The sequence below is a fragment of the Aquarana catesbeiana genome, linkage group LG01 (assembly GCF_042186555.1).
Source record: "Aquarana catesbeiana isolate 2022-GZ linkage group LG01, ASM4218655v1, whole genome shotgun sequence".
Lineage (NCBI taxonomy): Eukaryota > Metazoa > Chordata > Amphibia > Anura > Ranidae > Aquarana > Aquarana catesbeiana.
Window position 1 is genome coordinate 562,572,443 of NC_133324.1, and position 17,542 is coordinate 562,589,984.

General features: G+C 42.1%; 1 protein-coding gene across 4 annotated transcripts in view; it reads left to right on the forward strand.

The window, feature by feature from the left end:
- AP3D1 (adaptor related protein complex 3 subunit delta 1) overlaps positions 1–17,542 on the forward strand; it is a 168,060-nt gene that overhangs the window by 128,678 nt on the left and 21,840 nt on the right. For all 4 annotated transcript variants that reach the window (XM_073596533.1, XM_073596541.1, XM_073596550.1 and 1 more), the window contains one exon: positions 12,381–12,570. In XM_073596533.1, coding sequence (XP_073452634.1) covers positions 12,381–12,570 — 190 coding nt within the window. The remainder of the gene's footprint in view (positions 1–12,380; positions 12,571–17,542) is intronic.

Genomic DNA, 17,542 nt, shown 5'->3' on the forward strand with positions numbered 1-17,542 from the left:
CCTTTTTAAGACCAGAACTTGCCCGGCTTTTTTGGGACAAGTCAGTCTAGTCCTTAAATGGACCAATTTTGTCTGGCATCGAAGACCAGGTTGGCCTGGTCTTGATGGCTCTGTAAACTAGTTTTCCTTCCTGTGTTTGGAAGATCCTTGCAACTCAATACTAGTCTGTGGGCCTGGGAAAGGAGTCCTGGGGCATCCTGGCAGTGTAGCGAACTTGTAAGTTGGCGGATTCTCATCTCCTGACCAGGTTATGCCATCACCAGCAGCCACTCAGCGCATTTATACTAGTGATGGTCTGATAGCAGTCTCTGCTGGTCGCATGTAGCCCCACACAGGACAGTTAGCTGTGGTTAGGGACAGATGTCTGAGCCTAGACACAGCTAACTGCATTCAGGCTTGGGCATCTGTCCCTAAATGTAGCTTTCAAGCTCTGTGTGGCTACATGTGAAAAGCAGGAGCCGTTGTCAAGACCACCATTCGTTTAAATGGGCTGAGCGGTTGCTGCTGAAAGCATAACCCAGTCATTACAGCAGTGAGAAGCTGCCTATTCTCCTGCAGCAATAGGGCAGCCGCAGCTGCCTGGCAGTGTATAAGAGAGCTTCGCCTGTAAAGAACCTGTTTTGGTCTTGCGCCAGGACAGGGTGGTGTTGAGGGCCAGAACTTTTTTTTTGTCTCTTCGGCTGCATTCACACCTGAGCGTCGCATCTTTGAGCATTGTTAGTTGCGCTTTTATGCGCCAATTTGGCGTGTTTTTTATGCGTGACTTGCGTGTTTCTATGCAGCGTTATTGAGCTTCTTCGTTTTTTTTATTAGCCAATAGTTTTCGCTATTATCTGTTGCATCATTTGTTGCTAGGTATTTCAACTTTTTTTAGCTTTTCCATTAGCTTTTATTTATTTTTTTGTTTTTCATTTATTATTTTTGTTGGGGTAAGTGGTTAGCGTTGGTTTTAGGATTAGGAGTTGGGCTTAGGATTAGGGGTCAGGGTATCATGTACCTTGATTGTAGGCTGAGTTGGCGAGAGGGCTTCCCTTGCAGCTGTGGTCCGAGCACACCTGAATGTGGTGACAGAGGTACAAGGCTCAAAGAAGCATGAGTGTCGGTAGCTTGATAGCAGATGACTGCCACAGTCAGGGACGTAGCCAAGGTGAGCTGGGGTCATGCACGATTAGACAGCAGGGTGATCAGGAGGCGCCTATGTGTCAGTGCACACTGGATATTAGCCTGAGCTTGACTGTGTGCTCGTACGCGTACACGAGCATTAGCTGTATGGGGATGAGCAGTAGCTGCTGAAAAATTGGCATTAGCTGCTGAAGAATTTGCATTAGCTGTATGAGAATTCTTATTAGCTGAACTGGCTTTCTGACATAGGGTTATTTATCTTTTTTTTTTTTTTTTCTTAGGCTTAGGATGTTAATACTATTACACCCCTTTCACACTGGGGCGTTTTTCAGGCGCTTTAGCATTAAAAAAAGCACCTGTAAAGTGCCCTAAAGAAGCCTCATCTGCAATCCCAATGTGAAATCCAGAGTGCTCTCACACTGGGGCGCTGCGATGGCAGGGCTGAAAAAAAAAAAGTCCTGCAAGCAGCTTCTTTGCAACGCTTTCGTGTTTTTGCCACCGGGCTGGATGCGCCGATGGCCCAAGCCCTTTCACACTGCCAGCGCCCGAAAAACGCCCCAGTGTGAAAGGGGTCTCAATCAGCGCTTTACCAGTGTTTTTAGGGCGCTGGCAGTGTAAAAGGGCTCGGGCTTTCACATTGAGATTGCAGATGGGGCTTCTTTCAGCTGCTTTACAGGCGCTTTTTTTTTTTTTTTTTTTTTTAACGCTAAAGCGCCAGTGTGAAAGGGGTCTTACTACTACTAATAAATAATTAAATGTAAAATAAATACACAAATAAGGATAATCTTAAATAAATGCAATAAGTGAATACTAAGTAATAGTAAATAATTAACCCCTAACCCTTAAAAATAAAAAATAAACACCCTAGCTCAAAAATAAATAAATTAATAATAATTTATTTTTCTTGTTTGGGTGTATATTAGGGGTGCGCATCTTCACTGGTTTCACGATTCGATTCGATTACGATTATCTGGTCAACGATTCGATTCAATTCGGTGATGCATCACGATTACCTAGGCGGCCTTCCACCCTGCAATTTTCTGGGACACATCACAGGTCCCAAAAGATTGCCCGGCTATGCAGGACAGCACAGTGAGACATGCGCACCCGGCTGTGAAGCTGCAAGCTGTCACAGCCAGATGCCCACAGTAGTATTGCCAGTGCCGTGGACAGGCGGGGGAGAGAAGGTAGGGTTTGGGTTGCCACGTCACTAGATTGTGGGACAGGTGAGTGTCTTTTTATTAAAAGTCAGAAGATACACTTTTTTTGTAGCTGCTGACTTTTAATAAACAAAAAATTGATTGGAACTCTGCTTTGAATAAAAATTAACCTCACTCCCTTAAAAAGTGCACTAATCCGGTGCACTACAGGGTACAGACATTCACACCCACTGCTGCTTGGCGGTCAGGAGGGATTACAATCCACAGCTGACAAACAGCCCTTTGAAGTTCCCTGTACTGTCTCTGTGCTGACCAGTGGCGGCTGGTGCTCCAAGTTTTTTGAGGGGCGCAAACAAACTGAAAAATACTGAACCTCCCCCATCAAACGCAGCCACTTGTGCCCGTCAAACGCAGCCACTTGTGCCCGTCAAACGCAGCCATCACTTCACTAACCCCCCCCAAAGTGCATGGGCCGCCACTGGTGCTGACAGTTCCTTGGCATTCCTGTTTGCACCTTCCAGCACACTAGGCGTTAACAGTGGAATGTGCAAAGAGGAAGCCAGGGAACTGTCAGTATGGAGTGTGAGGTGTAAGTAGAGTACAAACACATTTGTACTCTACTTACTGTTGTTAAAATTACTGTGTATTAATAAATGCTGTGTTACAATGAATGACGTGCCCCGCTGTATGTGCTTTTTAAAAAAATATGGAACTTTATCCCGAATTTCACAGTACAATACATCCCGCTCATGTGACTGCCCTGCCCGGCCCGCCTCTCACGTCTCTCCTGACGTCCGCGGGGAATTCTCAGCCCCGCCCTCTGACTGTAGCTATCAGATCAGAAGAGAGGCGGGGCTGAGAATTCCTCACTGATGTCCGGAGAGACGTGAGACTTAAGAGGAGAGAGGTGGACAGGGCAGTCACATGAGCTGGATGTATTGTACTGAGAAATTCGGTATGAAGTTCCATATTTTTTTTTTTTTTTTTTTGGCAAAATCTTTTTATTGAACAAAAAAGAAAAAGATTGTATACAACAGGTCATCATGACAGTCATCAAGCTTAGTAAATGAAATTACCTATTATAAATAGACAACGACATCCCTTATAGACATATATATATTAATTCAAGACAATGTTATCGGTATCATCTAAAATAAATTATAGCTATACAATATTCAATTTGACGTGAATTCGGCTTCATCAGCATTCAGTATACCTATTTCACGGATAGATCGCTAAAGGGAGAAATAGAAAATAAAAGCTTTGGATTAACCGTATTAAATTGAATAAGTAGAGGGGGGGGGTCCATAGCACACAACATGTCTAAGTTTTGGGTCATATACATGTTTCGGATGTTTTTAGCCACCTGTCCCAAATCTTATCATACTTGGATGAACACCCTCTATGAGAATACATTAGTTTCTTGTATATCAGAGTATTATTGATTTCTATCAGCCATTGTAAGAATTCCGGTGGAGTAGGTCTCATCCAATTCCTGGCTATGACTTTACGAGCGGAAAAAAGTGTTCCATGCAAAAATATTTTAGTGAATTTATCAAGGTCTGGATCCGGAAAAATTCCAAGGAGACAAAGCTTTGGCTGGAGTGTAATGGGGGAGCCCATTTTATCGTGTAGCAACCGTATCACCTGTGCCCAGTAGGCTTGGATTTTAGGGCATTGCCACAATAGACATAAATAATACCAGTTGCTTGATCACACATTTAGCAGATAGTAGATTGATTGCTCTTATATTTGGAGACTCTAAGGGGCGTGAGATATGCTCTGTGTGTTATAAAAATTTGTGTTAAATGATCCGATAGTTTAGGAGATGCTAGTTTACACGAGTCTAGAGCGTCGCTCCATTTAGCATCCTCTATAGAGCCCACCTCTCCCTCCCATCTGGACTTCAACGCATAGGCTGATGTAGTTGCCTGTGGGAGTGTTAGCATGGTGTAAAATTGGGAAATCAATTTCTTAGGGTCAGGGCATTTTATGGCCGCCAGTAGAGGATTATTGTTCAAGACTATGTCATGCAAGGGGAACTGTGTAGAAAAGGCATGCCTAATTGTATATATCTATAAAACATTTGATTTGGCAGTACGAATTCAGTTTTTAAATGATCAAAGGACTTCAATTTTCCATTATAAGTGATTTGAGACAGATAAACTATTCCCCTTGAACTCCACACTCTATTGTCCTGAATAAGATTAAATTCTGGTAAGGACGGATTATGCCAAAGGTGAGTGCAGCTATGAGGTGACATAATATGTAGTCTGTCAGAGGCCATCCCCCACACCTTTCTATACTGGTATAAGAGAGATTGGCGATCATTCTTTTGGCTCTCAACTCTTCTCATACCCGTTATCACTACCAAGGGGTCTAAGGTCGGCCGAATCCACTTTGGACAGAGGGAGTGAAGAAATCTATCCCTATCTACTTTATCAATATGAAAAATTTGTGAAAGTTGGGCCGCAAGGTTATAAGCATTAAAGTCAGGTAGTGCCATTCCAGCAAGATCCGTTGGGTGTTTTAATTTATGCTAAGGGAGCTTGTGCCTGTTATTGCCCCATACAAATGGTTTAAGGTGAGCCTCAAGTATTTTGAAATGCTTAAGCACCACGTACACTGGTAAGTGCCAGAGCATGTAGAGAATTTTTGGTAACAAGACCATTTTTATAACATTTATACGGTCCATCACCCCCAGTGGGAGACGGGCCCATGCCTGTGTCTTCTGCCTAAGCATTTCCTGCAATGGTGTAATATTGAGTAAGGTGTTGTCTGTCGGGTTTTGGGTGGCTCGTATTCCTAAATATTTTATGGTGTCTACTCTCTGTAAGGGAGTTCCATATTTTTTTTAAAAAGCACATACAGTATCTCACAAAATTTAGTACACCCCTCACATTTTTTGTAAATATTTTATTATATCTTTTCATGTGACAACACTGAAGAAATGACACTTTGCTACAATGTAAAGTAGTGAGTGTACAGCTTGTATAACACTGTAAATGTGTTGTCCCCTCAAAATAACTCAACACACAGCCATTAATGTCGAAACCGCTGGCAACAAAAGTGAGTACACCCCTAAGTGAAAATGTCCAAATTGGGCCCAAAGTGTCAATATTTTGTGTGCCTGTCATTATTTTCCAGCACTGCTTTAACCCTCCTGGGCATGGAGTTCACCAGAGCTTCACAGGTTGCCATTGGAGTCCTCTTCTACTGCTCCATGACGACATCACAGAGCTGGTGGATGTTAGAGACCATGCGCTCCTCCACCTTCCATTTGAGGATGCCCCACAGATGCTCAATAGGGTTTAGGTCTGGAGACATGCTTGGCCAGTCCATCACCTTTACCCTCCGCTTCTTTAACAAGGCAGTGGTTGTCTTGGAGATGTGTTTGGGGTCCTTATCATGTTGGAATACTGCCCTATGGCCCAGTCTCTGAAGGGAGGGGATCATGCACTGCTTTAGTATGTCACAGTACATGTTGGCATTCATGGTTCCCTCAATGAACTGTAGCCCCCCTAGTGCCGGAAGCACTCATGCAGCCCCAGGCCATGACACTCCCACCACCATGCTTTACTGTAGGCAAGACACACTTGTCTTTATACTCCTCACCTGGTTGTCGCCACTCACGCTTGACACCATCTGAACCAAAAAAGGTTTTCTTGGTCTCATCAGACCACAGGACATGGTTCCAGGAATCCATGTCCTTAGTCTGCTTGTCTTCAGCAAACTTGTGCATCATCTTTAGAAGAGGCTTCCTTCTGGGACGACAGCCATGCAGATCAATTTGATGCAGTGTTTGGCGTATGGTCTGAGCACTGACAGGCTGACACCCCACCCATTCAACCTCTGCAGCAATGCTGGCAGCACTCATACGTCTATTGAGTGGAAAACATTTTTCAGGGGAAAGGGTCCCAACTGAGAAGAGACACAGGCGGACCATGCTGCTTAATAAGGGATACATTTTATTAGAATAATATATTTAATACAAAAGGGGCCAAGAGCAGGTACCCAACACCAAGATCATATTAAAAATAGACAACGTTGTCTGTTTAAGAACAGCTGCATCTCGTTTCAACCATGCATCCACACACCTGTAACAAGGCTATTGTTAATGGGATTAAGTAGTATTTGTGGATCAGACTAATGATTTCAGTGACATGCACCATACATAACAAAGTCCGTCCAGTCACTGTATTTAAATAGAGACCCTTTTAACAAAAGACCTCTGTTTTGAGGGTAGTTGATGAGTCAAGTTGCTAGTCCCACAGAGACAGCCTTAATTAGAGTTGTGATATAAATGAGAAGTTGCGCTGATCCCAAAAACAAATAAATGTGAACAGGTGATAGATAGCTGCTAGCACACAAACAAACCAAGTCCCATCAAATATAAAAAGAATACGTGCAGCGCTAAAAAATGAGTGAATCAAAACCTAAATAAAAAAGATTGATGACTTAAAACCAAATATGAAATGATAATATTCTACACAATAAACACTGGTGAGGTGTATGTAAATGTCCAAACAAAATGTGTTTCAATATAGAAATGTCCAGTAGCAATATGTTAAGCTCCACAGACTGCAGTCAAAAACTGGAGTCAATGCATAAAAGGAGTCTTCTCAGATAGAGGGGGTGCTTGGACCCATGATGTTGACTGGAGACTGGAAAGCACATCAATAATGGGCAACACGACATAAACATCTAGAGTAAGGTACTCTTACCAGATCGAGTGAGACGTATCAGCCATATAGCAGTACGTCTATCAGAGCTTGTGGAGGTAGCCTCCCGTGAACTCTCCCCAAAGATTCTCCCTTCGATCACGATCTCCGATCAGCGAGGTTATACCTTGGGTCACGGTCACCGATAGCCAGGACAGTCAACGGTGGAGGTGGACAGCTCTCTCACACGCTCTCCTCTGCTGCCACTTCAGAGAGAAGACATTGCTGGAACACCTCACCAGTGTTTATTGTGTAGAATATTATCATTTCATATTTGGTTTTAAGTCATCAATCTTTTTTATTTAGGTTTTAATTAGAGTTGTAACAAGACAGCTGTCAGTGTGGAGTAATGATTATAGTCCACAGTTAGTATCCAGTCCAAAGACACAGAAATACAGTTTCCCAGAATCGAATTGCATGTATTCACAGGTTCTAACTGTTGGAAAAACAATAGCTCAATGACATTGTTTATGAAGTTGGCTAATACTGGCTGAGAAGTAACAAAAAGCAGGATGCAAAGTAAAAGGAGGCAGTTAAAGGACCTATGGTCCGCTCACCCGACCATTCATGGAGCAATATAATCACAGTCCTGTACTATCTTTCTCCGGCCCGGGGGGCTGTATGTGCCCTCCTGTATGCTCCGTTTGTTGAGCGGGGTCCGTGGGGCTCCAGTGAGCAGTTTGCTGTCAGCACTATATAAGTGTCAAGTCCTCTGGGCCACCATCTGCTTGTATCAGCCAAAGTAGTCACCGCTGGCTTCAGGCAATCAACTGCACATGCACAGGCGTGATTACTTTGGCTGATACAAGCGGATGGTGGCCCAGAGGACTTGACACTTATATAGTGCTGACAGCAAACTGCTCAGTGGAGCCCCACGGATCCCGCTCAACAAATCCCACTGTCTGCGGGCTCTATCCTCCGCCCGAAGCCTCTCTGTGCCAGGCTCCGTTCCCTACGAGCGTCACAACGCACGGGGGCGGAGCCTGGCGGCAAATTCAAAATATGTAAAAATCATAACACAGATTACAGTACTGTATGAAATTATTTCACATCCTTTTTGTCCCCAATGCTTTGTCCAGTACCCTGCATGCAGTTTTATATTATATATACTGTTCTTTCTGCCTGGAAACTGGAGATTGTCCATAGCAACCAAAAAGTGTCCCTTTACATCAAAAGTGGCTTTAGACTAGCTAGAAAACACCGATAGTAAATTAGAACACTTGCAGAATTGAGCGATAGTGAATTGTGGGGAAATTAATTTTATTATTATATTATTATTTTTTTTTAATTATTTATATTTATTTATTATATTATAATTTATGATTTTGTGTTTCAAAATTCATCATACCCGGGATGTCTACTAGACTCTTGTTTGGACAGATGTAAGTATGTTATTGTTAAAGCGGAGTTTCGCGAAAAAAAAAATTTTTAGATGTCAGCAGCTGCAAATACTGCAGCTGCTGACTTTTAAAATAAGGACACTTACCTGTCCCGGGGTCCAGCGATGTTGGCACCCGAGACCGAACCGTCCCTCGATCCTCGGGTGCTGCCGCCGCCATTCTCACTGAGGGAATCAGGAAGTGAAGCGTTGCGGCTTCACTGCCCGGTTCCCTACTGCGCATGCGCGAGTCGCGCTCTGCGTCTATACTGGTCCCCGTTGTGTTGTGGGAACTGTGTATTTCCCACAACACAACGGGGGTGGGCGGGGAGGCTGCGGCTAGCTATACCCGGAAGTGGGTGCAGATACCTGTATTATACAGGTATCTGCACCCCCCTCCCCCCTGAAAGGTGCCAATTGTGACACCGGAGGGGGGGAGGAATCCGATGAGCAGAAGTTCCACTTTAGGGTGGAACTCCGCTTTAAGAATTACAGGCCTACAATATAAAACGCAAAATTTTTATGCAAAATAATTATACCGCTGTCAGCACCTAAAATCCGACAGTATCATACTGCCAGGGAGGTTAAAACAGTAATTTAACAATACGCTCGGAGCGCTCTCCCGGGAGGGGCGGGGCAAGTCGAGATGACGTCACCCGATAATCGATTTTCCGGCCGTATGCATCGATGCCGCATCGGGGACACCCGAATCGCGATGCAATGATTAATTTCAGCACCCCTAGTGTATATTATTGTTTTGTTAATAAATATGTATTTAATATAGGAGTTAATAATTATTATTTATGATGATTTTTAGCTATTTGTGTATTTTTTGATTACATTTATTCATATATTCTTACTATTTTTTATTTTTAAAAATGTTTTCATGTGAGCGAATATGCACAAAAACTTGCAAATGGCACGTGTCTATTAACTTCTACGGGTATAAAAACACACCAAAAATGCTCAAGTCTGCCTAATACGAGCTACAAGAAAACTACAGAAGTTTTTTGAACTTCAGGCGTGTGGTTTCAGGTGACTTTGAGTGGAGATGTAAACCGTCTCCTTAGAGAATAATTGATTTTTTTTCCCAGCGTTTTCGAGCTTCAAAACGCTGAGATGTAAATGAGGCCTTTAGGTAGTTTCGACCTTCCACCTTAACCAGGATGACATTTTTCGATACATTTCTCAGGAGTCCAGTTTATCAGGAAATTTCCCTCCATTGTCAGAATGTGGTTGAAGTCGTAAGAGTTACGGTTTCCTTCAGAAAGACTAAATTCTCTTGTGATTCCCTGTCCCTGTAAAGTTGAATCAACTTCTTGTTCTGCCATTTTTTGTTTGCTTAGATTGACGTTTATCTTTTTAAAGATCATATTTCACCCTTTCCTGTCAAATATGTAAATACTTTATGGGCATTTCTGCATCAGGCTACCTTTTCCCCAAATTTGTAAGGCTGCCATATGTTTTTCTGTTAACAGATCTCTAAGTTCTACCAGGTGAATGTTCAGACCGCTTTTAAGGCTGCATTCACACCTGAGTGTAACATCTTTGAACGCTTTTGCTGCGTTTTTTCCGCGTGTTCTTTTGCACGTTTGTATGCAGCGTTTTTGGGCTTTGGCTGTTTTTTTTATTAGCCAATAGAGAAAACTATTATCTGTTGCATCATTTGTTGCTAGGTATTTCAGCTTTTTTTTTTAAGCGTTTCCATTAGCTTATACTTCTGTTGTTATTATTATTATTAATTTATTATAATGTTTTTTCGTTAGGGTAAGGGGTTCGAGTTCAGTTTAGGTTGGGGTTATTTTATTATTTTATTTATTATATGAATAATAATGAATACATGTAAAATAAATACACAAATAAAAATCATCCTTAACTTTAGCCCTTACCCCTTAAAAAAGAAATAAAAAACTAAACGCCCTAACACCAAATAAATTATTATTACTAATGTATTTTTTTTGTTCGAGTTTGGGTGTTTGTTTTATTATTAATAATGTATTTAATATTTTTTAAGGTTAGAGATAACTTATTAACCACTTGCCGACCGCTGCACGCAGATATACGTCGGCACAATGGCAGCGGTGGGCAAATGGGCGTACCTGTACGTCCCCTGTAATTGGCGGGGCTAGCAGGCTCGTGCGCCTGCAGCGTGACCGTGGGACCCGATGTCCGCCGGTGTCCCGGCGATCGAGTCACGGGGGAGATGCATTTCCCCGTTCTGCCTTGTGGCATGACAGAGATCACTGCTCCCTGTGATTGGGAGCAGTGATCGCTGTTATGTCAGTGGTAGCCCATCCCCCCCTAGTTAGAATCACTCCCTAGGACACACTTAACCCCTAGTGTTTAACCCCTTCCCTGCCAGTGTCATTTACACAGTAATCAGTGCATTTTTATTGCACTGATCGCTGTATAAATGACAATGGTCCCAAAATAGTGTCAAAAGTGTCCGATGTGTCCGCCATAATGTCAGTCACAATAAAAATCGCAGATCGCCGCCATTGCTAATAAAAAAAAAAATAATAATAAAAATGCCATAAAACTATCCCCTATTTTGTAGATGCTATAACTTTTGCGCAAACCAATCAATGTACACTTATTGCGATTTTTTTTTTTTACCAAAAATATGTAGAAGAATACATATTGGCCTAAACTGAGGAAAAAAATAGTTTTTTTATATTGGGGGATATTTATTATAGCAAAAAGTAAAAAAAATTGCTTTTTTTCCCCCAAAATTTTCGCTCTTTTTTTTGTTTATAGCGCAAAAAATAAAAACCGCAGAGGTGATCAAATACTACCAAAAGAATGCTCTATTTGTGGGGGGAAAAAAAGGACGTCAATTTTGTTTGGGTGTAACGTCGCACGGCCGCGCAATTGTCAGTTAAAGCGACACAGTGTTGAATTGTAAAAAGTGCTCTGGTCAGGAAGGGGGTAAAATCTTCCGGGGCTGAAGTGGTTAATTATTAATGTATTATTACATAGTATTTATTTTACTTATGATGATTTTTAGTTATTTGTGTATTTATTTATTTTACATTCATTTATTCATATAATATTACTATTTTATTTTAAATTTTCATTTGAGCAGAAAATCACGCAAAATCGCACGAATGTCGCATTTCCAATAATTTCTATGAGAATAGAAACATGCCAAAAATGCCAAAATCTGCCCGATTTGAGGGACAAAAGAAGCTCCAGAACTTGTTTGAGCTTCAGGCGACATGGAGTGGAGATGTGAACCATCTCTATAGAGAATCATTGATTCTTTTTCTCCAGTGTTTTTAAGCTTCAAGCTACAGAACACTCAGGTGTGAATGCAGCCTAGAGTAAGGTCACTCAGGTGGCTTTTTGAGCTGCAGGCAGCCCCTTGTTCTGTTTTTTGGTGAGCCTGTTAACGTTTTGTTTTCTATGTTGCCCACCTCTCAGTTGGGCTGCTTTTGGCTGTCCAAAGAGTTAATGACTTCCTGTGCCCCGAATTAGAAAGAAATTAGGATTTTTTTACCCTCTGTAAAATCCTTTTATTTGGTGCTTCCTTCTCTCTGTTATCATTCTCTTGGCACTGCTTTGCTTTTTAGAAACTGAGGCATGCTGGTAGTTAGAGAGGTTATTCTGGGATAGCTTCTACATTGTTTTTATTTATTTTTTTGCCAGTGTCTATTTTTATATAAGCTGCAGTAAAACCCAACAGTTAATGACTTCCTGTAGCTGCTTGACTTCTCTAGCTGCTTGATTTGCTGGGCCACAATGACATGGGAGTCACTTCACCATGGCTCAGAGTGAGTGCTGTGCATATGCAGCTCAGATTACATTACTGCTGGGAGAGGCATTTATAACAGAAGAGACCACTAGGGTCTCATTGTTATAAAAACCCTGCCTGTGTTTTTTTTCTTTTAGGGTATAATGCTGGTTTAAATGACACTTGTTATTTATCATGTTTATGTGCAATATTGCAAGTGAAACAGTCATAAAAACCTTAATGCCTTTTAATTATTTTCATAACAGATGTATGATATTCAAGGGGATCTACAGAAGGCGAGCCAGGTCACGGTCTCCATTATCTTAGAAAACCAGAGTCAAAGTTTCCTGAAGAGCATGGAGCTCAATGTTCTGGATTCCTTAAATACCAAAATGCAGAGGCCAGAAGGAGCATCTGTACATGATGGAATACCTGTACCCTTCCAGTTACCTCCAGGTTGGCTTGCCTTTTGTAACAGTAAATTTTTACTTACAAAAAAACCAAACTGGTTAATGCTCTATGAATTTTTCTGATGCATGTGTTGATGGTCTTATTCTTCTGAATAAATTGATACAAATACCAGGGCTTCCAATCATTTTGTACGCCTGCACTTTTTCTGAGCTTTTGATTGTGCAGAAGCAAAAAACATCCATTAGGCCTCATCTGGTATCTGTAGCAGTTTTATTTATTTACTTTGTTAAAATGTTGATGGTTAAAGTGGTTGTAAACCCTTTACAACCACTTTTCACTAAAGGTAAGCCTATAATGAGGCTTACCTGTAGCTACCGTGGATATCTCCTGTATCAGCATGTGCCGACGTCATCGGCACTGAAGCAACAGCTCGTTCGTGCCATTGCTTCAGCTGACGTGCCGTTACCGGCGGCTCTGGCCAATCGGAGCCCACAATACCCGCATAATTCTGGGAGAAATGTCGCCGGGCAGAGCAGTGTGACGGGACTGCTGCGGGAGCTTCGATCTAAGATGAGTATTTCATAATGAGCTAGTATGCTATGCATACTAGCTCATTATGCCTCTGTCTTGCAGGTTTGTGTTTTTTTTAGGGGGTTTACAACCACTTTAACAGGGTTTTAGAACTTGTGTTTGCCTTTGTTCTACATGAGCATTGTGATCCAGACCTTAATAGGAGTAGGGGGATGTTGTCACCAATACCAATGCCCCACTGTTGAGTAGCAAACATTCTTTTTTATTTTTAGATTTAAAAGTCAAGGCCCAATCAATCAGTGGCAAAATCTTCAATACTGTTTCATTAACTTGGGGGGGGGGGAGCACAGCTTGCCCTAAGTATAGGAAGTTGTTATGGTTAAGGTACTGTATAACTCTCAATGGCATTAACCCTTGCATGACCAGAGATGAATGAAACCTAGGTATCCAGGCCAAATTTAGCAGAGTCAGTCACCTTAATCGTGCATAGTTTTAATAAATTACTGAAAGAGTTGCACTTTTGGTGACAACAGTTTGAGAACTAGGAGCCTTCACTACTGAAAAGCTCCTGGTTCCCAAAGGGATTGTAGATCAACATTCCCTTAGCACAGTGACTCTCCCAGAGGATTGTTAATCAGCAGACTGTGAATGGGAAAAGCGTATAAAGCTGAGCTCTTGCTCAAACAGGTGTTCTTTCCCATCCATTGAGCAATATAGAAAGTCTTAAACCTTTGCTTATACTGCTGTCTACAGGAGAATTAGACAATGGCAAAAGCAGTATAACCCCTCCTACCAGCATGCTTCAGTTTTTGCTAGAGTACTAGAAGGATGGGTGTCTTTTCTTCAGCTCTGCTGTTTAAAAATGAACCTATATTTTAACTAGAAAACACCCACACCCCACATCACCTTCTGAATTTGACAGCTGCCTCTCCCAGTTTGTGGCCGTAGACTCCCCCAGGCCTGCCCGCCATTTTCTGGCTTGTTTTGGAGCTGAATTTATCTATTTGCTGCTGTATGGACTTTCCTATACACAGCCTGTTTGCTACCTACTGTTTTTTTTTCTTTTTTCCATTTCATGCTGGGCACCAATATTTTAACCTGTAACTGTGCTATATTCAATAAAATGGTGTTTGATTCTTCTAATGCCAGCGTTCTTTCCTATCCATTATGTGGACAATCCATCTCAGATTTGTCACAGGAAATTGTTAGATCCTTTCATCTATTCTTCCTTATTGGATGCTTTAAATACCTAGACTCATGGACACTATATTACTGTTGAGCGCTGAGTAAGCAGTTAATGACTTTATGGCCCAAATCGCCCACTATTTGCTGACTCTGAATGCACAGGCCACAAGCACACTCCTGCACTTTCCCTTGCAGATTCTATATCGCAGTCTGTATCTTATCTTATCTTATCTTATCTTATCTTATCTTATCTTATCTTAAAGGTTGTATAGTGTGTATCCAGCAAGTCATCAGCTGCTGAGACTCTGTCTGAGTCAGTCTGTGAAAGACAAGCTTGCCTCAGAGTTGCAGCCTTCTGCCATTACTCCTGTTTTTGGCTCCTATTGACAGTAAAGGCTCTGCCTGTAGCTCTTCCAGTGCTGTTCCAAAACTTAGGTCTTTTAGAGCCTTTTTAAGACTACCAAGACTTGCTTGGCACACCAGCTATTTAAACTTTGCCTCTATGGAGATTGGAAACACCCTGACAAGTTGTTCGCTTCTCCTAAGAGCAGTTTAGCCTTTCACCTATTTGAGGAAGACTTTGTTAGGAATTGAATAAAATATTACAGCGCACACATGCAAAAAAAAAAATGACATTTAACTCTTGCAAGGCTATTTAAAACACCTGAACATTTTCAAAAAATATGATGATTTGGTCACACCAAATCCATAGAATGGAAGATCTGCTTCTCTGAACCATAGGAGAAATGCACTCCTCTATATGGGAGAACTAAAGGATGACTCCTATAACACAGGTGGATACTAATAAGAGGGAGTCTCATAGGACTCACTGATAATAGAGTACTTTATCGCAGTAAGTGGGCTTAAGCACCATATAGCCATATGGTGTGACCAAATGCCCATATTTTTTGAAAATGTTCAGGTGCAGGAGTTAAATGTCATTTAAACGCCTTGCAGGAGTTTAAATGAATTTTTTTGCATGTGTGTGTTGTAATATTTTGTTCCGTTTTATGGTCTTATGGCTGCACCATCATGCATGTTTTAGGGTGTGCCCCCCCACATCTTTGTTAGGAATTGGTATGTCCCTTTTTTGGATCTGGCAGTGCCCCGTACTAACAAAATGGCCACAGTTTCAGTGGAGAACCTGCTGTTGGGCACCCAACCAGTAAGTGGTTGAATACCCTTGCTAGAGCTTTGTTTTTTCACTGGCAGGACCTGCTTTACACCCTGTTTTAACAGTGACTTTGCTTAGCCAAACTCTGGCTGACTGGTCAGTCTAATAAAAGTGATCCGATAACTACTGCAGTTGATACCTTCATCAGCCTATACCTTAAAGCTAAAACCATTTGGTCCAAACATTGTATGATTGAGAGATTATACATGGATCTCTTATCAGTATACATGAGGAGGACATTTTGGTTAAAGTGCTGGACTGGGGAACGTGTGTCTCTGTGCATTTGCTCTGCGTAGCCTATAAGGGGGAAGTATTTCTTCACATCTACTCTGGATGCTATTATCAGGGACACTATTGGTGGCAAGATCATCAATCTCCTGGAGCCGAAAGAAGCTTAAGGCATAGTTTTGAAAGGCTCATCCCTTCCTGGAGGTTAAGAAAAGACATTTTTTTACTCCACCTCTGCAACTTCCAAGTCCAAACCAGAGCTTGGCTCTTAGTTCACCTGAAAGGCCTGGAGCTCAGAGTCATCCAAACACTCAGATATCTTCCTCGATATGAAGGTGCGCTTCCAGTTTCCAAAGTGGCTGGGCATCTGTTAACCTTTGCAGACAATTTGACGGCTTGCTTTTCAGATGCTTGGGTGTAGGAGGTGGTTCACAGAGGCTACAAGCTTGTAGAGTTGTACCTTCAGCACCCTTCTCGCTTTATCACTCTTAACTTCCCTGTGTCACCACAGATTACCAGATTTCTAGGTTGCCCTCTCAGGTCTTCTGGATACTGTGGCAGAACAGTTTGAGGGGTTTTACTCCAATCTGTTCAGGGTTCCCAAACCCAAATGAGGCACCCGCCCCAACCTGAATCTCAAAGCTCTGTATATCTTTATTGAAGCTTAGAAGTTCCATATAGAATCTAACAGGTCTGTCATCCCCTCCCTTCACCAGGGAGACTTAATGGCATCTGTAAACATCAAGGACACGTACCTACAGGTCTTCATATTTCCTTTGTGTTATTGTTTCCTGCACTCTGCCATTCAAGCGCCTTTCTGCACCTCTGGTGTTCATCAAGGTGCTTGCCCAAGTACTAGCTAGCCATGCTGTGCTCTCAGGGCATGCCAGTTGTGGGCTACATAGACAACCTCCTGTTGAGGGAACATCCCGCACAGGTTCTGCTGGACAATGATGCTTTGACTGTCCGGACATTAAACAATGGTTCAGATGGATCCTGAACTTTAAAGTGTTACTAAACCCACAACAGTAAAACCAGTCTTTATATGCAGAATAGCATGCTTGTTAAACTCACTGTGGAACCTAAGGGGTTAATCCTCTGTATTGTGTAAAAAAGCTCTTTTTGATCCTGTATGCATAGATCCTTCCCTCCTGCACTGTCTATCTGGGGAAGGCCAGTTAACACACAGGCAGGGTAGCCAACCTGCACATGCTTAGTTGTCTTTTATGCTGGAGAGAACATTTTCTTGTTCTCAGAGCTAGCCAGGTCACATGATATTGACATCACACATGTGGGCGTGTATACAGGCTATAGTGGAAATCTCCCTGAACACACAGCTCTGGATAAATTCTGCAGTTTATCATGTGACCGTGGTATACAGATCAGCCAAAAAGGTATATAGTGGCAGTATTTTAATGTAAAAAGATTTATAAGCTGTGGGTGGGCAGATGAACTATTTTCATATTACTGGGTTTAGTAACACTTTAAGAAATCCACGTTAAACCAGAATCATTGCTTGGGATACCTATGTCTAGTCCTAAACACATTTGAGGCTTGAGCATTTCATCCGCAGGTAAAACTTTAAACTCTCTACTCACAGACTTATTAGTCCAGGAGTTGTCATCAGTCTCAATTGTTCTATACTCCAGCAGCCATCTGACTCTTGGTATTCTGTTGTTGGAAGAGAAGTCAGTTCGGTCCCTGAACAGACCGATTCACTTGGCCTTGAGGACTAGGTTGTCACTGGTTTGGTAGCTCAGCAATCCGGCTCTGGAATCGGGAAAGTCCTTCCCTACCACCTTTTTGTAAACCCCTCACGATAAATGTGAGCCCAACACACCTGTCAATGCCAGGCATTTAGATGTTTGAGGCAGGGGCGTACCTAGAGCATCTGGCACA